At 45.7% G+C, this 26690-nt stretch overlaps 1 protein-coding gene across 2 annotated transcripts; it reads left to right on the top strand.

Annotated features, from left to right (window-relative positions):
* Positions 1–872: 872 nt before the first annotated feature.
* abcg1 (ATP-binding cassette, sub-family G (WHITE), member 1) lies at positions 873–26336 on the top strand. 2 transcript variants are annotated; one of them, XM_007903552.2, is made up of 14 exons: positions 873–1107; positions 9082–9199; positions 11837–11969; positions 12543–12593; positions 13100–13245; positions 14207–14330; positions 15761–15875; positions 17901–18049; positions 19730–19831; positions 20729–20897; positions 22369–22469; positions 22644–22802; positions 24469–24587; positions 26094–26336. In XM_007903552.2, the coding sequence occupies exons 1-14, from the start codon at positions 888–890 to the stop codon at positions 26320–26322; spliced, it is 1935 nt and encodes a 644-aa protein (XP_007901743.1). In that variant the 5' UTR covers positions 873–887; the 3' UTR covers positions 26323–26336. The 2 variants fall into 2 exon arrangements, with proteins under 2 accessions (XP_007901743.1, XP_042190212.1); XM_042334278.1 differs by having other exon boundaries at positions 972–1107; positions 17901–18012; positions 19708–19831.
* Positions 26337–26690: the final 354 nt, after the last annotated feature.

The raw sequence follows: 26690 nt of genomic DNA, 5'->3' as shown, positions 1-26690 counted from the left end.
AGGTTTACCTTACCACCTTTTTTTTAAAAAAAAGAGCACATTTTGTACCCTGTGCATTACATATAATAATGAGACCATATCTTTAAAAGGCTGCATTTATTGTAGCTGAACTTTGGAGACTGCGAACAATGTTAGTTAGCAGAGGGACCAATGTCTGAACTGCCCTGCCACAGTAATTATTCTCCTCCACGTGAATGTAATCATCTTTTTTAAAAAAAAAATTGGCTTACAATGTGATTTTTTTTTGGGGGGGCGGGGGTTACATAAGTGCTGTTGACTGACAAAATACACAGTCAAGTTCGCTGCACGGTGTATTCCGTGAAGCGCTTTGAGCAGCCTCGAAGACGTGATAAGGCGCTGCATCAAATGCAAGGATTTATTATTATTTGATCCCGTCCGTGCCTTTCACTTCGGAAGGATATCTCAAAACACTTCACTGGATTTCAATGCAAAGCGCAGTGACTGTGTATTTAGCTGGCAAACGCAGCAACCAATTTGCACACGCCATGATGCAATGCGCCCACAAACACCCGTGAAGTGAATGACCAATTTTCTTTGGGGGGATTGTCAGCCAGGACATCAAGTGGAAGAAATTAGATGGGGAACAGCATCCACTTGCAACTTTATGGCCACCTTTCATTTAGGCTTGTCGAGCTTCAGAAAGACAATTGGATAGGGAGTGGGGGGGATTGAGGCTGGTAGGGGAGGGAATTGAAGGTGGCTGCGCCCAAATTGGCTGCTGCGTTGGCCCCACCAGATGTTACAATACATCCTGTGAGTGTTTTGATACATCCTCCCAATATGAAAGACCCTTTACCAGACGTAAGTAAGGGTTGCTATTATTCATCCTGATTGCTTTATTCCAGAGCAACACTTGCTCAGAGCTCATGGCGGACCCCAAGTCCGTCTGTGTCTCGGTCGATGAGGTGGTCTCCAATGGGCTGCCTGCCCAACGTGCCCCCCTGCTTCAGATGCACTTAAAGAAAGTGGAGAACCACATCACCGAAGCCCATCGTTTCTCCTACCTGCCACGGCGACTTGCTGTCAGCATCGATTTCAGGGATCTCTCCTACTCTGTAACTGAAGGACCGTGGTGGAGGAAGAAAGGTAAGAATTAATATTCAATGGCACAAGGGAAAAAGGCGGTCAATGGGGTTGGAGTAGAGAGCTCCAGTGGGGAACGTGCACCAGCACAGACATGATGGGGGGAGAGCAGGGAATGGGATTAGAGTAGAGAGTTCTAGTGGGGGACGTGCACCAGCACAGACACGATGGGGGGAGAGCAGGGAATGGGATTAGAGTAGAGAGCTCCATTGGAGATGCGAGCAGCAGCACAGAGACTTTGGGCTGAATGGCCTATTTATGTCCCGTAAACATACTCTGAGTCTATGAAGGAGCATTAAGTGGAAGGGTTTGCTGAATAATTCAGCATTGGATGAGGCACTCTATGGATGTTGGCGTAGCAATAACAGCGGGTCAAGAGGCAGTCATGTTATCGATCTTGCCTGACTGGGGAAGGAGCGATATCCCACCGAATGTGGGGTGTGAGGAATAATCATAGTGTTTTTTTAAATGAGTTGAAATGAAAGTGATTTGGTGATCATGACTCTGATACTATGAATAAAGCAACCTTTTGTTGTGTTACAAATATCATGGGTCTGAAACTTCCAGGGTTCTGAAACTTCACCCACTTTTAACCTTAAGACCACTGCTATAAATAATAATAATAATAATCCTTGCATATGGTACGGCACCTTTTACATCATCAAGATGCTTCACAGGATTTTACTGCAATGTAGAATGACTGTATTATGTTGCCGAACGTAGCAGCCAATTCACAACAGTAATGTCTCACAAATAGCCATGAAGTAAATGACCAATTTTATGGTTGTCCAGGACACTGGGGAGAAATTCTCTTTTCTCTTTGAGGGATCCTTAACTTCCCCCTGAACAGGCGGAGGGGACCCTCAGTTTAACTTTTGATTCGAAGCACGTCACCTCCGACAATGCAATGCTCCCTCAGGACTGCACAGGAGTATCAGCTTACCAAAAGCCTAAAAAAAGGGGCTTGAACTCACATCACTGTGATTTATAGGCCAGATTGTTACCTACCATGCTCAACTGACACTCATGGCTAACAAACTCAGTCCTAACTTGGAATATTGTGTGGACATGTCTCAAAGTGTTGATCTTTTGACTGGCTTTCTAAGGATGCCCGGACAATAATAATAACAATAATCCTTGTACTTGATATAGCGCCTTATCATGTCATTGAGACATTTCCAAGCACTTCACATAATATACTGTAAAGTGAATTGACTATGTATTTTGTGGGCAAAACGTGGCAGCCAATTGCGCACAGCAGTGTCCCACGCAGTCGTAGATTGAATTACCCAGTTTTTTTTTGGAGGGATTATTACCCTCGGAAAGCGATCCGCCAATTGATTAACAACCAGGTTCCTACTTAATGGTAGGTAAACAGAGGTGTACGGAGTAAGGAAACTTGCCTAAGGTTTCAACCTGTCCGAGAATCGAACCCAGGTCCTCTTGCTTGTGATACGAGTGATCTAACCACTAGGGTACGGGACTCCAGATGTCAGCTATCTTCTCTCTCTCTCTTGCTCTCTCTCTCCCCCCCCCCCCCCACTCTCTCTCTCTCTCTCTCTCTCTCTCCAGCCAGGGCTTTATTTTAACTTGCACACGGGATTTGATATTGAAAAGAAGGTAGCAACAGAGAGAGAGAGATTTAGCCTCTCGGAGAGGCAAATCAAGGCCAGAATCCATTTCGATGGCAGCCGGAATGGCAGCTTGTAAGAGCAACAACAAACACAGTGTAGCACGCTTAATCTGATTAGCAGTTGATCTCTCTGAATTCACAAATGGTTGTCCTGATTTAAAAGGGTCAGAGGCAATCGCGTGAACAAAACAATAGGACGCAGTGTTAACTTTTACTCCCAGACCTGCAGCCCCTTGTGGGTTTAGGCTTTAAGACTCTAACCTTCAACAAGAACCACAAGGATTTACATTTATGCAGTGCCTTTCACGCTCAAAGGACGTTTCAAAGCTCCCCTTTTTTTTTTGATCAGCTGGATGTCCGACATACAAGGAAACTCATAGCCAATCTTAAGGGTACCCAAACCAGACCGACAGAGGAAATCTGCCTAAGGTTTCACCCCGCCTGAGAATCAAAACGAGTCCTCTCGCTTGTGAGACGAGCGCACTATCCACTAAGCTATGGGACTCCACAATATAATACAACAAAATAATACAATTCAACTTCAATTTATTTAGCAGCTTTCATGTTGGGAGCAAGTCCAAGGTCCTAGATTTGTCCCCGAAGTGGGGGTGGGGGCAAGGGGTGTGTGTGTTTGAGGGGGAAAGATGGTCGAAAACCCCAGCTCCACTGGCGTCCCATCACTCAGAGGATACAGTTCAAGATCCTGGTCCTCACCTTCAAAGTCCTCCATGGCCTTATTCCTCCCTACCTCTGTGACCTCCTAACTCCCTACCAACCTGTCCGCTCCCTCTGCTCAGCGGCCCCCAGCCTGCATCACATCCCCCGCCTTGCCCACCCCACCATTGTCGGGCAGGCCTTTAGCCTTTCTGCCCCACCCTCTGGAATGCCATTCCGCAGACCCACCGCCTCACCCGTTCCCTTACCTCCTTCAAAACCCATCTCAAGCCCCTCCTCTTCGTCCATGTCTTCGGTCACCCTCTTACCCCTATCCTTCCCACCCTCCACCGCTCCTGATCCCAACCGCCAGCTCGGGTGCGGAATGCTGACTGTCCAGCACCTTGGGACGTCCTCTGGAAGTGAAAGGCGCTTTACAAATGTAATTTGTTATTGTTGTTGAAGCGCGTTGTGTTGTCTTCCCTTATACTTGCTTGTATCAAATACAAGGGTTATTATTATTACTGTATTATTCTATATTATACTCATTGCAAAAAAATCCTTCGGTTAAAATCCTTCACTTAAAATCCCTGATGCACACGAAGAAAAAAACACATCCCAAAATATTCCATCAGTTCCCCAAGGGGGAGGGATATGGAGGGGAATGATTTCTGTTCTCTGGAGCAGGTGCATTGCAGCTCAATGCTGCACAGCAGCTACCAGCTTGGTTACTCTCGTACATTACCCGATAGTAACCTGCAGCTTGAAAAGCAGGCATGAATCATGAACTGATTGGTTCTTGTGCTCTGTTACTGAGGGGGCTGGTGTATGGGGAGGAGGGGTGGGGGGGGGGGGCGCAGAGTGGAAAGATGGAGCTGGGATTGCAAATTATATGTGTGAGTGTGTGTGAGAAGGCAGCTTTGACAAGAGAAGAGAAATAAAAATAATAATTTGGGCACTCAATCCACGACTGTTTGTGCTCAATTGGCTGTCGCGTTTCGCCTGCAAAGTATACTTTACAATATAGCACTCTACAGTATATTCTGTGGTGCGCTTTGGGACGTCTCAATGACTTAAAAAGGCGCTATGTCAAATGCAAGGATCATTATAAGCTTTGCTGTGTGCGTTTTTTAAAAAAAAAATATTCATCCCTTTTCGGATGTAATATATGCAGCGAGTCCCGCAATGATCACTCCCGCTGCCGTACTATAGCATTTTTGTCAGGGAGGAGGGGAGAAGTTAGGGAAGGATTTAATAAAAGATTATTCTTCAACTCTCTGCAACATGTCACATTCGATTTGCATTTGCACAGTTGTCTCGGAACACATACACGTGTCAGATCCAGCGTGACAGACCTTTGGCAATAATAATTGTGACATCAGAGCTTCTTGCATTTGATGCGATGTCTCAAAAGTGTTTTGCAGGATTTTATCGTGAAATGGAGTGACTGTGTTTTGTAGGTGAATGCGACAGCCAATTTGCACACAGCCGCAAACAGCCATGAAATGAAATGACTAATTTTATCTGTGTCTGTTGGTGGGGCTGGTCGGGTTAATGGTAGGGAGGGGTATTGGGACACAAGGGAGAAACTATAATAACAATAATAATTCTTGCATTTGATAGGGCACCTTATCATGTGGTTCAGATGTCTCAAAGCGCTTCACAGAATATACTGTAAACCGGATTGACTGTGTATTTTGTGGGCGAAATGCAGCAGCCACAGTAGTGTCCCACAAATGGTCGTGGATTGAATGACCAATTCAAAAGCGTGTCGAGTAAGGAAACTTGCCTGAGGTTTCATCCTGCCTGGGCATCGAATCCGGGTCCTTTTGCTTGCTGTGCGAGTGCGCTAGCCACTACGATACACGACTCTCTTCTCTTGTCAAATAGCGGCACAGGATCTTTAACATTCACCTGAACAGATAGACGGGACCCGGTTTAATGTCTCACCATTAATTGGGTGCAAATCCTTGACTGCCCAGCACCTTGGGACTTGCTCCTGATGTGAAAGGCGCTACACAAATGTAATTTGTTGTTGTAGTTGTTATTTCACAGATGATGGGTTAGAGAAGAGGGAGTTCCCGAGGTACGTGGGTTAGTAATTGAGGCGCGGTTACCCCTGGCGGTATGGAAAAATCCTGAGTTTGCTGAAGATTTGGGTTGGAGAAGATTAGAGAGGTCGGGAGATAGATGCTGGATGTGATAAGGCACTATATCGAATACAAGGATTATTATTATTGTTGTCCCGCAAAGCGCTTTGAGATGGTTTTGACGACTTGTATCAAATGGAAGGATTATTATTGAAAAATAGGCTCTCACACGTGTAGTGGGTGTTGTCATAGATTCTAGCAGTGTGTGGGTGGTGACTGCCCAATCCTCCGCACTCCACCCCCCCCCCCAGTCTTGTCAGCCATCTGTGCCTGCCTTTATCCATGTCTGGGGCACCCTACACCTTGACCCATTCATTGCTTCATTCAACCCCTCAAAGACAGTGACCCCAGGGATTGCTCACAGCTGCTTCACTGGCTGCCACTTGCCATCATGTTGCCATCACTTTGCTAACGGAGGGTTGGAAAAAATGTGATGTTTCGTAGCAGGTTCATTGACCTTCACACTGAACCTTGACCGCCCCCACCCCATCCATTCCTTATGACTGGTCGAAACCTTAGGCAATTTTCCTTACTCCACACTCTTTTGTTTTTCTAGTAATACGTAGGAACCCGGTTGTTAATTGATTGGAGGATCGCTTTCCAGGGGTAATAATCCACGACTGTGTTTTGTAGGTGAATGCGACAGCCAATTTGCACACAGCCACAAACAGCCATGAAGTGAAATGACCAATTTTACCTGTGCGCGCGTGTGTGTGTGTGTGTGTGTGTGTTGGGGTGGGGGGGAGAAGGTTAATTGGCTGCAGCCTTTCGCCCACAAAATATACAGTCACTACAAATAATAGTATATCCTGCGCTTTGAGAAGTCTCAATGACGTGACAAGGTGCTGTATCAAATGGAAGGACTATGATTATTCTCCTCCACTTAACCCCATCCTTCCGTCTGTCTGCCTGTCTGCCTGCCCACCCCACCTTCCCACCCATCCGTCCATCTCTTTACCGCCCCTCTTGTCTGTCCCTTTCGAGTAACCACAAAAACAGCGACTTGCGGTACAGGCTTCCCTTAAAGAAGGTGAAAAGTAGGTGAAAGGTTAATTGCCATCTGCTCTACCCAGACCCCAAACCATGTCACGTGCTGGCGAGGAGTCTGTTGAATCTGATTAATTAGTCTGAGCCATTCAGAATGAACAGCAGCCATCTCACGCTGCTGCAGCTTCAAGGAGAGCAGCGAGTCTAAACAGCAGGGGTTGTCGCAGGGCTGACCATTTGGACTTTAAACCCATTGACACAACCTCCCAATTGTAAGACGCCTCACCCACCAACAACCCCCCCCCCCACCCGCCACCCCCGGCCCACACGAAACCCATTCACTTTGCTTTTTCACTGTGGTTACTTGCTCAGATTCGTGTGGCGCACAGTCTAAACGCTGGCACGGACTTTTGGGCTGAGTGGCCTTTTTCTGTGCTGTACATTCTTTGTAATGACCGGAACAGTTCGCTGGAGCAAAAAAAAATGTTATCGTTGCGTCTGACGCAGCCTCTCACATCATGTTGGGAGGAAGTCTCAAAGCGCTTCACAGAATTTACCCACAAAGTACCGTGCTGTTTTTTATTGTGAGCAAATGAGGCAAACAGTTTGCGCACAGCAATGACCCCACGAGCTGCCATGAAGAAGTGAGGGACTGATATTAGGACACCTGGAAAAACTCCCTTGTCTTTTCGAGTAGGAATCACAGGAATCTTTATAACTGAAATCCGACGGCAGGTGGACTTTCAGCCATTTTGCCCCACATTCCCTGGAACTCCTTCCTGGATTCCCCTTGTTCAAGGCCCACCTCAAAATATACCTCGTTGACCACACATTCGATCATCTTTGCCCTTCCCACTCCCTTCGGCTCCCTCCCACCCCCAGCTCGGGTGCCCACTTCAAGACACCATCCCGACGTGGAAAGGTGCTGTGAAAGATGTAAGTTGTGTTGTACTCTATCTGTCTGATGCAAATACCTTATTCCTGATCCAACCAACGAACCCTGCACAATTCCATGTCTCCTTTGATCCCTCAGCACTGGTGATGGTCTGCACTAATGTGAAAAGGCAGCATTTTTACCTTGAAGATAATTGAAAAATATATTTTTCGCTTCCTGAGCATAAGGTGGTATCAAGTCCTATTTAATGTGAAGTAGCTCATTGCCATAAATGCGGCCTAAGTAAGCCTTTCCTTACAATTATGGTGTTTACTAAAAGAATCATAGAATCCTACAGCACAGATGGAGGCCATTCGGCCCATCGTGCCTGTACCAGCTCTTTGATAGAGCTACCCAATTAGCCCCAACACTCCACTGCTTCCCCAAACCCTTGCAATTTATTTCCATTTCAGGTAAATATTCAATCCACTTTTGAAAGTTATTGTTGAATCTGCTTCCATCACTCTTTCACGCAACGATTTCCAGATCGTAACAACCCGCTGCATATAAAAAATTCTCCTCATCTCTCCTCTGGTTCTTTTGCCAGTTATCTGAAATCTGTGTCCTCTGGTTACCGGCCCACCCACCAGTGGAAGCTGTTTCTCCTTATTTATTCTATCAAAACCCCTCATAAATTTTAACACCTCTCTTAAATCTTCCCTTAACCTTCTCTACTCTGGAGTCCTGTAGCTCAGTGGTTAGAGCACTTGCTTTGCAAGCGAGAGACCTGAGTTCAATTCCAGCAGGGCGAAACCTTGGGCAAGTTTACTTACTCCACATGCCTAATAATAATCCCTCCAAAACCAAAAACAATAATAAATTGGTCATTTTCAATCTACGACTGTTTGTGGGACATTGCTGTGCGCAATTGGCTGCCACGTTCGCCCACAAGTATACAGTCAATTCACTTTACAGTGTGTTCTGTGAAGCGCTTTGGGACGTCCTCCCGATGTGAAAAGCGCTATATCAAATGCAAGGATTATTATTATAATTTATCCCAGTTTCTCTAGTCTCTCCACATAACTGACGTCCCTCCTCCTTGCTCGAATGAATAATAATCCTTGTGTTTGGTATCGCACCTTTCATTTGGATGCTCTCAGCATGTCTCTCTGAACAATAGGTGCTATCAGTGTGGTAACAACCTGCTCTCACTAAGTTCCTCCCAAAAGAGACTTGATAAGCCACCATGTTAGCCCATTTGCCTTCGAGACGTCTCAAAGCGCACCACAGAATATACTGTAAAGTGTAGTGACTGTGTATTTTGTGGGCGAAACCTGGCAGCCAATCACACACAGCAGTGTCCCACAAACAGTTGTGGATTGAGTGACCAAATTATTATTATTTTTAGTAGTAGCGCCCTCTTCTCTGAGTCCTACCCAAAGCACCCCGCCTCCTCCAAACACCACGCAAGAGAGTCAGCCTGAGCTTGACGCTTGAACCTGCGGAGTAGAAAGCCACCTACTGAGCCAGGCCGCTACGCATTGCGTTTCCCTTCTGTTTTGGCATCCGTCACTTGGATGGTAGCAGGACTTCCCTGAAAAGCCTATTCTTGAACACCAGTCTGATTTGCGGTGATTATATGATGCCATTGATTTTCTGCTCTTTCTCTCAAAATCTAGGTTATAAGACATTACTGAAGAGCATCTCGGGCAAGTTTAACAGTGGAGAGCTCATTGCCATCATGGGCCCCTCGGGTGCTGGGAAATCAACTCTGATGAATATTCTGGCAGGGTACAGGTAAGGAGAAAATAGGCTGAGAAAACTATTTATGATAGAAGCACACTGACTCTTAGATACCTCAGTAGAGCATGGCACAGCAAAGCCAAGGAGAAGAACAAAGCCAAGATCACGAGGGTGGGAGGGAAAGGTAGAAAGCGGCTTATCACGTCATTGAGAAGTGTCAAAGTGCTTCACAAAATATAACATCGAGTGGAGTGACTGGAATGACAATACAATTCAATACAAATTTATATTTGTATAGCACCTTTCACATCGTGAGGATGTCCCAAGGCCTGATATTGCTAATAATAATAATCCTTGCATTTCATACAGCGTCTTATCACAGAATATAATGTAACGTTGAGTGACTGTATATTTTATGGTGAAACACAGCAGCCAATTGCACATAATAATAATAAATAATAATCCTTGTATTTGATATAGCGCTTTTCACATCTTCTGGACGTCTCAAAGTGCTTCACAGAGTATACTGTAAAATGAATTGACCGTATATTTGTGGGCAAAACGCGGCAGGCAATTGCGCACAGCAGTGTCCCACAAACAGTCGTGGATTGAAAATCACCAATCACCAGGGATTATTATTAGGCGTGTGGAGTAAGGAAACTTGCCCAAGGTTTCGCCCTGCCTGGAACTGAACTCAGGTCTCTCGCTTGCAAGGCAAGTGCTCTAACCACTGAGCTACAGGACTCCACGTAGCAGTGTCCCACAAACAATCGTGGATTGAGTGAACAAATTATTATTATTATTTGTTGTTTTTGTTGTTGATCTACAACAAGGAAATAATTCCTTCAAAAAAAAGAAAAATAATTTGGTCACTCAATCCATGACTGTTTGTGGGACACTGCTATGCGCAATTGGTATAATCTGTGAAGCGCTTTGAGACATCTCGAAGACGTGATAAGGCGCTATACCAATATAACATAAACATTGCATTTATATAGTGTCCCTCACGCAGGGTAGCGTCCTAGAGCGCTCCCCATGTACTGTTGCAAGGAAGGTTTCCATGATGCAAAATTCTCCCAAGAGTAAAGATCTCAGTCCCAAATCCTCTGACTTCCCACTGGTGAAGCAGCTGCTAACACTCACAAAATGCTTGGCTCAAAGTAAGAAGAAGCTGTAGACTTTGAGACACAATCAGTAGCACTATCACCATGTCATCAGTCACGCAGTTGCACAGGTGAAATGTTCTTATGAATCGGGGGGTGGGGTGGGGAAACGGAGGAGGTATATTTTATTTTGCTAAAAATAATATGTTTTTGCGACATCTTTATAATGTTCTGAGCAGCTATGTTTAGACTCGACTCTAGATGCTGACACATGACTCTGAGCTCAAAATCTCACCCCTATTTATAATGACAATCCTAGCATTCGATGTTGCATCTTATCATGTTGTTGAGTCATCTCAAAGTGCTTTGCGGGATCTACTGTACAGTGAAGTGACCCTATTTTTGGGCGAAAACCTTCGTTGGTTAGAATCTGCGAGCCCTGGAGTGGTTTCCTGTAAAAACCAAACCTGGATGTCCTCACCTATTTTATGGGCTGCTGTTTCAATAGAACAAGCAATTTGCATTTATGTCAGGAGGACAATGTATTTGAATTTGAGGGGTAAATTTGGGAATGAAGAAAGGGAGGAAAAGACCTAGGAGTAAGAAGACTCCACGTTTCTTTTGAGATAATGATATCTATCTGAATCAAAAGTTAGAATTAATAACATAAAGAAAGGATGGAGTCATTGTGTGGAAACAAACAACAAACTTGTTTTTAATATATATTTTTTAAAAATTTAAAATATTTCATGGGGCAGGGATTCGGCTTTGTTTGAACCAACAGCTAAAGCCCTAAAGGGTAGGTGGTCGAGTTGGAGAAGTTTGCCAGGCAGTGCTCTCAGTTGACAAGCTATGTGGTTTTCACTGGTTTGACATCAGCAGTACTCCCAACACACTCTCTGGGGTCCCCAAGCCTTGACTCTTACCAACCTGTGCCTAATACTCTCCTGAATTCGGTAAAGCAGGGTGCTTCCTCCAGATGTTGGATAACCTTTAAGATGAAATGGTCTGGGAAGCAAAGACCAGGAAGTATAAAAAGGGAACCTGGGAGAATGACTGGTGTGGGTTTATGGTTGGAGCTAAGAATAAAATAGTTACCTTCTGCACCTGAGTTATGAGAATCATTGTAGAGATAGAGAGTGGACATTCCATTCCAACACACGGGAATGTGTGGAACTCTCAGTCTGGTTTGGATACTCTTACGGTGAAGGGTTTCGGACTGTTTCTGACCCACGGCTGGCTCAAAATAAGATTTTAATAATTATAATAATTCTTGTTTTGAAACTCGCCTTGTCACGTCTTCGAGGCGTCTCATAGCGCTGCACAGGATATACTGACAAGTGGATTGCCTGTGTATTTTGTCCATCTTATTATTTTAACCGTGAATGATGGAAGTTCTTCACCTCTCAGCCAGATTTCAACTCTTCACTTGATTTATATATTCTATTTCAGATGTCTGCTATTTGCTATATATTTGGATTATATAATATATAGTCTTCTACATAGGTGATAATAATCAATGATAATAATTAAAAATTGGCCGTGGCATTCAACTTTGCTTTTTTTTGTGTGTGTGTGAATTATTTAGGGAAACCGGGATGAAAGGGCAGGTCTTAATCAACGGGCATCCTCGGGACCTGCGCTCCTTCCGCAAGGTGTCCTGTTATATCATGCAGGATGACATGCTTCTTCCCCATCTCACCGTTCAGGAGGCAATGATGGTAAGTCTGTGTTGTGAAGTCTCGGGGCCCACCTTCTGCTGCAGGTGAGAATGTAAGACAGGAATCAACATCCCACTGCTCAGGACTCTTTGCATCTCCTCCAACTGGAAACTCCTGTAGCGTATTGGTTAGAGCACTTGCCTTTCAAGTGAGAGGACCTGGGTTCGATTCCCAAACAGGCCAGGGTGAAACATTAGGCAAGTTTCCTTACTCCACACACCTCTGTTTACCTAGCAGTAAGTAGGAAGCCAGTTGTTAGTCAATTGGTGGATCGCTTTCCACGTGTAATAATCCTTTCAAAAAAAGAATGTGGTCACTCAATCCCTGACTGTTTGTGAGACACTATTGTTCGCAATTGGCTGCCGCGTTTCGCCCACAAAATATACAGTCAATTCACTTTATAGTATATTCAGTGAAGCGCTATAAGACGTCTCAAAGTTGTGATGAGGAGCTATATAAATGCAAGGCTTATGGTTATAAATACCGGTTTATCTCAAACTTTATATTTTTCACTGGTGATCATATCACGTCCCAGATTTCAACCTCTCACTTGTTATATATATTATGTTTCAGGTGTCTGCTAACTTGAAGCTGCAGGAGAAGGATGAAGGCAGAAAGGAAATGGTGAGTGAGTGAAGGAAGACGTATTTGAGTCTTGACAGAAGATATTTCTGAGGAGACCTCATAGAGGTGTACCACATTTTAAATGTGATTGGAAAAGTAAACCCAGAACCATACTTTAATGTACACCAAGGCTGGGGACTTAGGTTTACAGTTGTAAATTTCAGGATGGACGCATCAGGAAGTATTAATTACCCAGAGGGTGAGCGTCCAGAAGGATGAGATTGCATGAGCTGAAGGATCTTTTTCATCCAAACTAATCATATGATTCTATAAAATGAGGGAAGGTTCCACCTCTCAGGAAGTCGTTAACTATTGATTTGACAACACTTACCAACAGTCTGAGGGAGAAACATTAACCTGCCACAGTTTATGACCAACCATCCACCCTGACCTCCCCCACCCTCGCATCCCCACCCCTGCTCCAAAATGAGCACCTCCGTTGGTGGGACACTCATATTGGAGTAGCTTGCTTCCTTCTTGTAACATCATGTCCTGTCTCCTGTCAGGTGAAGGAGATATTGACAGCTCTCGGGCTGCTGGAATGCATCAACACACGAACCATCAGCCTCTCCGGGGGCCAGCGCAAGCGCCTCGCCATCGCGCTGGAGCTGGTCAACAACCCCCCGGTCATGTTTTTTGATGAGCCCACCAGGTAACAAACAGGGACACGGGGAATTGGATGGAGTGATGGGGTAGGGGTTGCTCAGAGTATCAGTGGCCGTGGGTTTGCTTGTGGGCATGTAAGCATGGTGGCTATGGATTGGTCCATTCCCGGAATCCCTTCGACTCACTCTTTGATCGAGCTTTCAGTCATCGTTTTCCCTCCCCATCCCACCTCTCTTGGCTCCCTCCACCATCTCACTAGACCAGCCAGGAATGTTGAGCACTTTGAGACGTCCTTCCGATGCGAAACAACGCTGTGCAAATACTGTTATGTTTCTGTAAGGGAAACACAAAAATATTGCTTATGGGGCCCGTGGACCTTTCTCATGTAAGGTATCTGGCCCTCGGTAACCAATAGGTTGGACCATCCTGTTGTAAACTATCATCTTAACTCATCATCATCTTAGCTCGTAGTCCAACCTGATTGTCAGCCTATTGTCCTAGCCCCTTGTCTTATATCCTGCTTTTAGCCATCTTTCTCCCCCTGCTATACCAATGAAATCTTATTGTTGTTGTTGTCATCTTCAGTTTTTCTCGCGCCCCTGTTTGGGTATCCAGCCAGATGCATGTAGACTCTCTGAGGCGTTACCCTACATGAACAACGACAACAACAGATTGCATTTGATTAGCGCCTTTCACGTTGATTGTTCTATAAGTGCATGTTGTTTTTGTAAAGTTTGAGATGCCTTGTCCCCTCTCTACCTGTCCTCAAGTTCGGCCTCAAAACCGACCTCTTTAACCACATGATGGCCACCTCCTGCTCTCCCCTTCCCTTAGTCCAACTCCATCACTGTGCAGCATTCCGAGATGTTATCCTATATGAAGGATGTCTTGTAAATGCAAGTTGTTGTTCTTGTCGTCGCCACCTACCTTATCCCCTTCTGCGTTTATTTAGTCACGACGTGAAAGAGGCTGTACAAATGTAATTTGTTGTTATTGTTTGGTCATAGCGGACTGGATAGCTCATCCTGTTTCCAAGTCGTGTCACAGATGAAATCGTTGGCTCAGGGTGGACGAACCGTTATCTGTACCATACACCAGCCGAGCGCCAAACTCTTCGAACTCTTTGACAAGGTACCATTTTACTTACAAATAGACAGTCATTAAAATTATGCACTATTTATTACAAATATATAGCAATTCCTGTATATGTGTGGAGTCCTGTAGCTCAGTGGTTAGAGCACTCGCTTTGCAAGCGAGAGACCTGAGTTCAATTCCAGGCAGAGGGCGAAACCTTGGGCAAGTTTCCTTACTCCACACACCTAATAATAATCCCTCCAAAACCAAAAACAATAATAAATTGGTCATTTTCAATCCACGACTGTTTGTGGGACATTGCTGTGCGCAATTGGCTGCCGCGTTCGCCCACAAATATACGGTCAATTCACTTTACAGCATATTCTGTGAAGCGCTTTGGGACGTCTAGAAGACGTGAAAAGCGCTATATCAAATGCAAGGATTATTATTATTATTCCATATGAGATACTTTGAGATGTTTTGATGTCCAGTTTCATTCCTGGGTGATTTTTGTTTGTTTGTTTCTATTTTGGTCAGCTAGGTGTCTTGACCACCGGAAACTCATCACCGTGCTTAAGAGTATCCAAAGCAAACTGAGAATTCCATGCACAGAATTGTAGAACATTCGCAAATTCATCTTAATTTCGCAGACGAGATCTTGTTAAGAACTGCCCAGAAAGGCTTGGCTTAGTCTGTAGCCTTCTTGACTCTCAAGTCAGAAGGTTGCGGGTTCAAGCTCCAATGTCGGGGATTTGGGTTCACAACCTAGGCTGAGAAAGCAATGCATTTACTTACAAATACACAGTCATTAAACTTATGCACTAGTTACTACAAATATACAGCAATTCCATATGAGATGCTTTGAGATGTTTTGATGTCAGACACTGTATTAAATGTAAGAATAATGTTAATAATAATACTTGCATTTGATATAATGCCTTATAATAATAATAATCTTTGCATTTGGTATAGCGCTTTTCACGTCTTCTAGATGTCTCAAAGTGCTTCACAGAATATACTGTAAAGTGAACTGACTGCATCAATTGTGGACGAAACACGGCAGCCAATTGCACACAGCAGTGTTCAACAAACAGTTGTGAATTGAAGTGACCAATTTATTATTGTTTTTTTTTCTTTTAATGTCGTTGAGATATTTCAAAGAGCTTCACAGAATATACTGTAATTTGAAATGACTATATATTTTGTGGGAAAAACGCAGCAGCCAATTGTGCACAGCTGTGTCCCACAAATAGTCAATGATTGAGTGACCATATTATTATTATTATTTTTGAAGGGATTATTATCCCCGGAGAGCGATACACCAATTGACTAACAACTGGTTTCTTACTTACTGCTTTGTAAACAGAGGCGTGTTGAGTAACCATATGCTATTACCAGAACCGTACGTGGCAGGTCTGTTGCGGAAACGGATGACATGACTGGTTGTTAATTGTTATTCTGTGTTACTCAATCCTTTTTATTTTCAGCTCTATGTCCTGAGCCAGGGCCAGTGCATCTACCGTGGGAATGTTTGCAGTCTAGTCTCTTACCTCAAGGAGCTCGGCCTCAACTGCCCAACTTACCACAACCCGGCTGACTTTGGTACGAAATTAATGTGTTAACACGAGAGTGTGGTTATTGTGTGACAAAACCCCGCTTCGGGACTTTTAAGACTTGCAGTCTGGGCTGAGGATCCAACAGAGTACTGGGGAGATTGGGTGTTGGTGGGCCGCGGGGTGTGTGTGTGTTTCATTGTCGGAGGTGGCATCCTTCGGATAATAAGTCTTATCTGCCTATTCAGGTGGATGTTAAAGGTCCTATGGCACTACTGGGAAAGAGAAGGGAATTTCTCCTGCCATCCTGGCTGACAATCCCCCAGATAAAATCGGTCATTCACTTGATGGTTCTTTGTGAGGTGAATCTGTGCGAAAATTACCTGCCTCGTTCCCCCTCAAAATACACCAGTCAATCCGCATTATAGCAAAATCCTGTGAAGCCTTAAGACTTCTGACTCCTTAGTCGCTGAGTTGACTGCACAGGAGCTTCATTTGCACCAGGGCCAGAGTTACAATACAATTCACACTTATCAAGCTTCTTTCACTTCGGGAGGCCTTCTCAAAACACTTTACGCATCTTGCTAGGCACTTGAGTCAGGGTGAGAGCTGAAGAGGATGGAGGGGGAAAGATGACCGAAAGCACAATTGAAGAGGTAAGTCTTGAGCTGGCTTTGAAATCGGGGAGGGAGGTGGGCAAGTCGGAGCATCTCCAGGACGGGCAAGGGCAGAGTGGCACCGATGTGCAGCGGATAGAGCAGGGGTCAGGAAGCCGGCCAGTGTTCAACAACAACTTGCATTTATATAGCACCTTTCACCCGGGGTGGCATCCAGGAGGCTTAACAGTGGCAGAGCTTGACACCAAGCTGGGGGGAGAAAGGATATGACCGTAAGCATGGTCAAAGAGGAAGGTCTTCAGTCGTGATCTGAAAGATGGGAAGGAAGGAGCAAGGCAGAGGCATTGGAGGAGAGAGAGAGTTCCAAAGCTTCGGGGTGAAGTGGCTGAAAGCACAGCCACTGATGGTGGAGAAGAGGCAACAAGGGACAAGCAGGAGGCCACAGGAGGCTGATGGAGGCAGCGGATGGAGTGGGAAAAAAACAGGTCAGAAATGTAGGAAGGTGCCAGGGCGTGCAGGGATTTGGAGATGAGTGAGAGGTTTATTAAGCAAAAGGAGCAGCCTGGGCAGTGTGGTTGTAAAAGTAATAAACGGTGATAATCCTTACATTAGGTAGAGCTCCTTTCATGTCGGGAGTGTTCCAAAGTGCTTCACAAGTTGTACTGTAAAGTGCAGTGACTGTGTGTTTTGTGGGTGAATGCGGCAGCTGTTTTGCACACATAAACGGCTCACAAACAGCAATTAAGTGAATTTTATCGGAGGGGGAATGGGGGATTATTAGCCAGGACACTGAGAAATTCCCTACTTCTTTCATGTATTGCCACAAGATCCTTAACGTTTACCTGAACCAATACAGACAGAAATGGTAAAACTGGAGGGATTAACAAAGAAAGTGCTTCCATTAGGATAAAGCCTTGCTAATCTGCTGCGTTTAGTTTGGGATTCTCAAGGAGATTAGTGAGACGGGGATTATAGAAAGAGCAGGTTGATCGGAGGCACAGTGTGCAATTTATTAACAACGACAACAAAATTACACTTGCAAAGTGTTTTTCACGTCGGGAGGAAGTACCAAGACGCTGGACAATCAAAGTTTCAGACCCGAGCTGGGGGTCAGGATCGGGGAGGGTGGAGGGCAGGTGGGGGAAGGAGGGTGACCGAAGGCACGGTCGAAGGGAAGGGTCTTGAGACGGGTCTTGAACTAGGCAAAGGAGGGGGCGAGGCAGAGGGACTGCAGGATGGAGTGCAATCCCGCAATAATAATCAATGCCTTGCTAGGCACTTGAGCTAGGGCAGTCAAGTGCCTAGCAAAATGCGTGAAGCGCACACCTCTGACAAATCAGCTCTTTCCCCCCACACCACCCCACGTGTGCATTATTCCCAAATCCCTCCAAAATGCTCTCTTTCTTGTAGGCAATCAGATGACGTCTGGTGTTACCATGTCTCTCTTGTTTCCGTAGTGATGGAGGTGGCATCGGGGGAGTACGGGGAGCAGAACCCACGGCTGGTGAAAGCAGTGCAGGAAGGGAAGTGTGACACCGATTGCAAGCAGGACGAGAATGGAGATCAGGAGCTGACACCATTCCTCTGGCACAGACCCTCTCTGGAGGTACAGCACCCACAACATCCAGTCACTGCTCTCGGGAGTTCAAGCTCACAGTCTGGGATGACGCTCTAGTGCAGTGCCAACAAGCGGGGGGGTGGGGGGGTGGAGTGGTGAGGGGAGTGCTGAATTTGCGAGAGTGACGTCCTTCAGGATGAGCTGTTAACCCAAAGTCCTGCCTGTGCTTATCCAGATGGACATTAAAGATTCCGTGATGCTATTCGAGGAAAAAAGAGCAGGGAGTTTCTCCTTCTATCCCTCCGCCTTGTCCCTTTGTTGGGATTTCCCATCCCGTAGTTCGAAATATGACCTGACAATCCAAAATGGTGCAATAATTATTTTATTGTAAGACAGTGGGCTTAACAGTGTGTAAAGAAGAGCATACTACCGGTTAATCTGCGTAGAACAAAAGTGGTAGAAGATTTCTTGGCTGTCGTCCCGCTCTTACCCTGGTTTCTCTGGTGTAAAAAACCTTGCTTCCCTCCTGCCAGTCAGGCCAACTGACTTCTCTCTCTTTCTCTCCACTAATTATACCCCTTTCTGAACTCTTGCCAGATACTTTTACCCCCCTTACCACTCATCCTGCATGCACTCATCCTAATCAATCATTGGCCTGGCGCTAGCCCGACCGATGTTGATAAAGTGAGTCTCCATTGTCTTGTCTATTCCTTATATTCCCAGACCTAACACATGATGTTTTGCAGACCTTTCCTCCAAGTCTAGCTCGTACCCAAGGTTACAATAACACTTAGCAAACTGCATCTGGAGAGAGGGGAGATAACGGGTACCATGGTTCCAGCCTGTGCCACATTCCATTAGTAACAAAGCTAATTTATCAGCCATTTTGACCTGTTAGTACAATTAATTAAACATCTCTTAAAATTAATATATATATAACCTTGTTCTATTCTAACTGATTATAGGGGAATCCCTATATCCCAACACCTTCCTTTCCCACCTTCAGGTTGCACCTAAAGACCTTCCTCTTCCCCCACCGTCAAGCGCTCTGGGATGCTACCCTGCTTGAGAGCCACTTTATAAATGCAAGTTGTCATTGTTCTGGCCCACGTACCCCCTCCACCTCCTCCCCCCCCCCCCCCACACACCCCCCGGCTAAAATTGGCCATTTCCTTCATGGATGTTGCAATGTCCAAAATTGGCTGAAGTGCTTGCGTTACAAAATAGTGCGCTCGGCTCGCAAGCTCACCATCATTTCCCTGTAACCTTCACCCAAAAAGTATACAGTCAATTCACTTTACAGTGTATTCTGTGAAGCATTTTGAGACGTCTCAATGAAGTGAAAAGGCGCTATAGTCGAATGCAAGGATTAAAAAAAAAAGCACAATCACTGCATTTCAGATGCTGAGCCATGCTTTGAGAAGTTTGGTTGGTGGATTAGCTGACGTATCAAACGCTAGGATTATTATTAATTAACACAAGGAATGGATTTCAGGAACTACTGCAACAACTTGCATTTGCATAGCACCCTTGGCATAGAGCAATATCTTGGAAGGCTTTATAGTGACAGAGAGATGCTGAGTGAAGAGCCGGGGGCAGGGGCGTTGGGGATGCCGGGGAGTGGGGCAGTAGGTGACCATAGGTGCAGTCGAAGAGTTAGGTTTTAATGCTGGATTTGAAGAGTTAACAGCTGGCGTTAATAATAGTCTTCTCTTTGTATTTCCACAGGACCCTTCCCCTTCGGAAGGTTGCCATAGTTTCTCGGCCAGCTGTCTGACTCAGTTCTGCATTCTGTTCAAAAGGACCTTCCTGAGCATCATGCGAGATGCGGTAAAACAAAACAGAGTCCTGGATTAAAGGGGTAGCGAGGACAGTCAGATTCTTAATATTAAAAATAAGCCCCACCCCCGTCAGTGCCTTTACTTTCACAGATTGAATATCAATCGCTCCAGATGTTTAATGAACGATGTTTTAGAATTGCGTCCTCCCCAGATTGAGTGAGCAGATTCATGCAGAAGGGGGTGGTGGTGATTGTGTGGGGTGGGGGGTTGTTGGCTCACGCAGGAGAAATGAAAGAGCGACCTGATGATGGGGAAGGATGGGGCTAGGCAGAGGGATTGAGAGAGAATGTTCCAGAGTTTTGGAGAGTAGTGGCTGAAAACATGGCTACCGATTGTGGAACAGAGGGACAAGCAGGAGATCCGAGCCAGTCTAATTGGACCAAATGACCTGTTGCCATGCTGCAATGTTCTCTGCAATTCTACGTCACAAAATCAGTTTGGATGAAGGAGGCCCTTCGACCCATCTGATCTCATCCCGCCAGAGAACGCCCACCCTAGCATCCCCTCCATCACAGCTGCTTTTTAAATGAGTACCAGGGTCCTGGCTTCACCCATGCTTCCTAGCAATGTTTTCCAGTCATTAATTACCCTCCGGGTAAAGAAAAAAAATCTCCTGGTGTCTGTCCTGAAATCGCTCTTTGCAACTCTAAACCTGTGTCCTCTTGTTCCACTCTTAGTGCATCTTAAAGTATTGTTTTGGGTTGACTTTCTCAATCGAAATTAAAACATCTATGAGGTTCCCGCCCCCTCCCCCTCGGTGTCATTGGGACACCCTCCTGACATGAAAGGCACAATACAAATATAATTTGTTGTTGTTGTTGTCTTCTCTCAAGCCTGAAGAGTCCCAGTTTATCCAATGGAATAACTCAACCTGTTTTGTGAGCAGGTCCTTACTCATCTGAGGATCACATCGCACATTGGGATCGGGCTGCTGATCGGGCTGCTGTACCTGGGAATCGGGAACGAGGCAAAGAAAGTTCTGAGTAACTCCGGCTTCCTCTTCTTCTCTATGCTCTTCCTGATGTTCGCCGCCCTCATGCCAACCGTCCTGACCTGTGAGTGACAACAGTAATAATAATAATCGTTCTGAGACGCTTAAGCGCTCTCGGATGCTATACTGTATGAGGTGCACCATATATATATAGAGCGAGAGAGAGAGAGAGGCAGCCTGGTTTAAATCTTATTCTGTCAAGCTTTAAGTAGTGCTGGCAGGTAAACATGAGTTAATAAACGGTAAATGCAAGATGTTAATCCTTGCATTTGATACTGCGCTTTGTCAAGTCATTACGACGTTCCAAAGTGCTTCACAGAATATACCGTAAAGTGAATGGACTGTACATTTTGTGGGTGAAATAATGTGATACATTATAATGTATGTAAGCCAATTTGTGTGCAGCAAAGTGTAACAAACAGCCATGAGTATCCATTTTATCTGTGGAATTGTTGGCCAAGACACAAGGGAGAAACTCCCTTTTTTGTGACCTTTAATGCCCACCTGAACACAGACAATGCAGCTCCTCCCCCAGGACTGTATTGGAGCATCAGCCTAGACTATAAGCTCAAATTCCCCAAATGGGGATTGGCACCACAGCGTTCTGGCTCGGAGGCTAAATTGTAGCTTTGTGGACATCTCGGAGCACTTCACAAAGTTTAAGCTCCACTTTTGCTCAGGCCTAAAAGGGTTAAGTTACGAGGAAAGGCTGTGTAAACTTGTATTGCATTCCCTTGAGTTTAGAAGTTTGAGGGGTGATTTGATTGAGGTATTTAAGATGATAAAGGGATTCAATAAGGTAGATACAGAGAAGCTATTTCCTCTGGTGGGAGAATCCAAAACAAGAGGGCATAATCTTAAAATTAGAACCAGGCCATTTAAGAGTGAAATCAGGAAGCATTTTTTCACTCAAAGGGTGGTAGAAATCTGGAATTCTCTCCTCCAAAAGGCTATTGATGCTGGATCCATCCACACCTTCAAGAGTGAGGTTGATAGATTTTTGGTAGGTCAGGGTATTAAGGGATATGAGGAGAAAGCGGGAAATTTGAATTGAAAGGATTAGTTGAGGTACAGATCAGCCAGGCTGGAAGGGCTGATCGGCCTCCTTACGTTCCTATGAGACATATGGAAGAATGATGATAATTGTATTTAGAAGTAATTAATTGTATTCATTACAAGTGGCTAACTATTTAGACTTCCGGAGGATGGGTTTGTGTGTGAGCGCCATCATTTTCATGGCAGATAATGATCCGTCACTGTGTTTGGTAAGACATCATCCATAACATGGATGGACTGAGGAGGAAGTTACTGTTATCAGACATTGTTACACTTGACTCATCTGCAACAGAAAAGAAGTAATTGATTGTAAGATTGTTAAGAGAAGAAAAACAACCTGGGGTAACAACAACAAAATTACATTTGTATAGCAGGAATTTGTGGACACCCTGTACTTGTAGCCAGCCAGCTGTTTTGTGCATAGAAAGCTCCTACAAACAGAACACAAAGTGACTGACTGAACTCTGATTCCTCCTTAGTCCCTCTGGAAATGGGAGTATTTCTGAGGGAACATTTGAACTACTGGTACAGCTTAAAGGCCTATTACCTGGCGAAAACAATGGCAGACGTCCCCTTCCAGGTGAGAGATAATAATAATCCTTGCATTTGATATATACTGCTAGGTAAAGAGAGATGCGTGGAGTAAGGGCACGCCCTGCCCGGGAATCGAACCCGGGTCCTCTTGCTTGCGGGAGTCCAGATTGAGAAGCAAGTGTTTGCCAGTGACTGACATCCCAATCTTCCATTTGGACAGATCATGTTCCCGGTGGCGTACTGCAGCATCGTTTACTGGATGACCGCCCAGCCGTGCGATGCCCTCCGGTTTGCCCTCTTTGCTGCACTGGGCACGATGACATCGCTGGTGGCCCAGTCCCTGGGCCTCCTGATTGGGGCCGCCTCCACCTCCCTTCAGGTCAGGGGTTGTGCGTTGACTTCCCCAGTCAACAAAGCTTTTCCTTGCTCTTTTCTGGTTTTTTTAACACACTTGTCCTCGCAAATTGGCCCCACGTCAGGTTTTACAGATATTTTTGGATCTGGGCTGGGGTGGGGGTGGGGGGGGGGAACAGCGGGGCGAGGGAAGGTAACCAAAAGGGCTGCCAAAGAGATGGGTCTTAAGGCAGATTTTAAAGATGAGTAGAGAGAAGGGGGAGGCAGAGGGACATCGGGATGGACTTCCAGAGAGCAAGGGGTCATATTGGCTAAAAGCTCAGGACTGGATTGGGCAGGGTACACAACACGAAGCAGGCCGGTGTTTGCTGAGCGGAGGGAGCGACCAGGGCATTAGTGTCGCAGAGGTAGGGATGGGGCTAGGACGTGGAAGGAATTGAAAGTGAGGACGAGGATCTTGACCTTGATCCGCCAGTGGACGGACCCACGACCTTCTGACACAAAGACAACTATTTAGACTACTAAATGAGCCAAGCTTTGGACATGGAACCAAATCGTCTTGCGTTAGCCTGTGCTTCGTCAAACAGGTCCAACTGTTCCAAGAGAGAACATTCTTGTATAACGCGAAGCTTGGGTCAGACACTACACCTGAACCGGGGCATTGTGTAAGAAGGTAGATTTAGAAATGGATCTATAACGCCACAGGTGTAGAGTGATTTGTAGAACAGATCACCTTGAATTGCCTTCCTTTCCCATTTCTTCAGCGTATCAGAGGTAGATGCATCACCTCCTGCAGACAAGCAGTGGTACAGCAGCTTCCTCTGATGTGCCTAAGAACTGGGAAAAGAAGGCAATTGCCACCCAGACTGAAGTGAGGGGAACGTTCGTCTTATCTGCCTACGCACCTGCTTTAGTGAAGCATTTCCTACGGTGTCTCAAGTCCATTATGGCTGGGAATTTGCATGGCCTGTCAGAGCAGCCGACCCCAAAAAAGGTGTTGGTTACCTATTGCACAACAGCTCGTTAAATAGCACGGTTGTGGTGGAGTTAGCGAATGTGTGCATGTGGCCATGTGAGGGAGCGGGAATAGAAGGCTATGGGAGTAAGGCCTATGTGGAGTCTCGTGAGGAGTATGACTGGTCCACTTGCGTGCACCGGTTGGACCAAATGGACGGTTTCTGTACTTTACAGTCTACATAAATCAATGTAAATGTGTGCACGTCGGTGTGTATGTGTGTGTGCAAGCGAGTCAAGCATGTGTGTGTATGTTTGTGTTTGAGTCACCATTTGCGTGCGTTCGTTCGTGTGTGCATGTGAGTCAGCTTGTGTGTGTGTGTGACCATGAGTCAGTTTGTGTGTGTATTTACATGTTTGCATGTGAGTCAGCACGTGCGTGTGTTTGCGTGTGGTGGACTCAGCTTGTATGTGAGTCAACTTGTGTGTGTGGAGGGGTGGTTGGGGCGCGAGCGGGGACTTTGTGTGTGTGTGTGTGTGTGTGTGTGTGTATGGGGAGGGGGTGTGTGTGTGGGTGTGAGTGTGTGTATGGGGAGGTGTGTGTGTATTTGTGTGTTTGTGAGTCAGCTTGTGTGTACGTGTGTGTGTGTGTGTGTGTGTGTGAAGGTTAGCAGCCCCGTCCTGTCGGCTAGACAGGGTAGAACCACGAAGCTGACCTTTTTGTCTTTGGTCTGTAGGTGGCGACATTCGTAGGACCGGTCACGGCTATTCCAGTGCTGCTGTTCTCCGGCTTTTTTGTCAGCTTTGACACCATCCCTAAGTACCTGCAGTGGATGTCCTACATATCCTATGTCAGGTAATGGAGCACATGTGACACTCGCTGTCTGTAAATTCCATTAATTCTCAGCCTGGTGTCAAACTCCTGGTATCACGTGTGTCAGAAGGTTGTGGGTTCAAGCCCCACATTGGGACATTGAGCTCACCGTCTAGGCTGACACTCTCGTGCTGCATTGATGGAGGTGTCGTCCTTTCGGTGAGATGTTAAACAGAGGCTTTATTTGCCTGTTTAGGTGGATGTTAAAGATCCTATGTCATTATTCAGTCTCTCTGACCTGACCCTTTGTAACTCCATCCCACATTCCCTTTGCCTCACTTCCTCCCTTGCCTCCTTCAAGGCACGTCTCAAGACCCCCCTTCTTTGACCGCGCCTTCGGCTGCCCTCCTACCCTCTCTGTCCTCTACCCTCCCTAATCCCAACCCCCTACTCGGATCCAAATCCCTGACTGTCCAGCGCCTTGGGACGTCCTCCTGGCATGAAAGGCGCTATACAGATGTAATTTTGTATTACATTATTCAAAAAGAGAAGGGAGTTTCTTCCAGTGCTCTGGCCAACAATCCCCCAGATAAAAATTGGTCATTCACTTCATAGCTGTTTGTGGGACATTGAGAAGTAATGTTAATTGTATCCGCAACCTTAGTTAAACCACATTCGGAGACTATGTGCAGTTCTGGTTATATATTATAGGAAAGATATTATAGCATCAGAGAGATTTCAGAGCACGTTTTACAAGGATGTTACAAGGGATCAATAGATTCAACAATCAAGAAAGATTGGACACTTTGGAACTTTTCTATCTGGAGATGAGATGATTGAGAAGGGGACCTGATGGAGGGGTTTAAGATTTGATAAGGTGGACTTTGATGGTCTGGTTCCACTTGTTGGCCATTGCAAGACTAGAGGGTAAAAAATGTGAGACAGATAGTGCTAGATTTAATAGGAACTTTAAGAGGAATTTCTTCATATGGAGGGTAGTGAGAATGTGGAACTCAATGCTGGAAGCCGTGATTGATGCTAAAAGTTTTGGAGAAAATACACGAGGGAAAGGGGAATAGAAGGATATAGGAGAAGGGAAAAGGAGGGGTGGAGGAATATTATAAAAAGGAGGTGTGGAGTCCTGTAGCATAGTGGTTAGCGCTCTTGCCTTACAAGTGAGAGGATCCGGGTTTTATTCCTGGGTGGGTTGAAAACTTAGGCAAGTTTCCTTACTCCACACACCTCTGTTTACCCAGTTGTTAGTCGATTGACGGCTTACTTTCCGGGGGGTAATCATCCTTCAAAGATAAATAGATTGGTCACTCAATCCACAAATGTTGGTGGGACACTATTGTGCGCAATTGGCTGCCGTGCTTCGCCCACAAAATACACCGTGAATTCACTTTACAGTATATTCTGCAAAGCGCTTTGAGACGTGATAAGGAGCTGTATCAAATGCAAGGATTTTTAAATGCCCGCGCGGACCTGTATGGAAAAAATGGCCTGTTTCCGTGCCGTGTAACTGTATATCTCCCTTGACTCCCGTAGATATGGGTTCGAGGGTGTCATCCTGTCCATCTACGGGCTGGGCCGTGAAGATCTGCACTGTGACAAGGACGAGATCTGTCACTTTCAGAAATCGGTGGCCATCCTTAAGGAGCTGGACGTGGAGAACGCCAAGCTTTACCTGGACTTTATTGTGCTGGGCATCTTCTTCGTCTCCCTCAGGCTCATTGCCTATTTTGTGTTGAGATACAAAATCCGTGCTGAGAGGTGAATTCGGAGCCTGCCGCTGACATTCCCCCCTCTTCCTTCCCGGGGCCGTCCGGCACCAGTCTGCATGAGACAAGTCCTGGTTATCTCTCCCCTCCCTTTAACAGCACACCACCATTCACTCCCTCCTACATACCTCCAACCGTACACGGAGGTCACACACCATTCAGCTGGTCAGGCCACTCTGCCCTACAGGCTAAAAATGGGCTCAGAGATGCACACAAGCTCCACCGTGGGTTCATGGTGTTTGCAACTCTGGGTGGTCTCGACAGCTTTCCTCCCCACAAGAGTCTGCTTTCTTCTCCCCCTCCCCACCCCACCTCATCCACCTGATAACAGAGGGGATTAATTGCTTTCCCATAATTCACAAAA

The sequence above is a fragment of the Callorhinchus milii genome, unplaced genomic scaffold (assembly GCF_018977255.1).
Source record: "Callorhinchus milii isolate IMCB2004 unplaced genomic scaffold, IMCB_Cmil_1.0 Scaffold4, whole genome shotgun sequence".
Taxonomy (NCBI): Eukaryota; Metazoa; Chordata; class Chondrichthyes; order Chimaeriformes; family Callorhinchidae; genus Callorhinchus; species Callorhinchus milii.
Note: the sequence above shows the minus strand (reverse complement) of the source record. Positions and strands in the feature narration are given on the sequence as shown.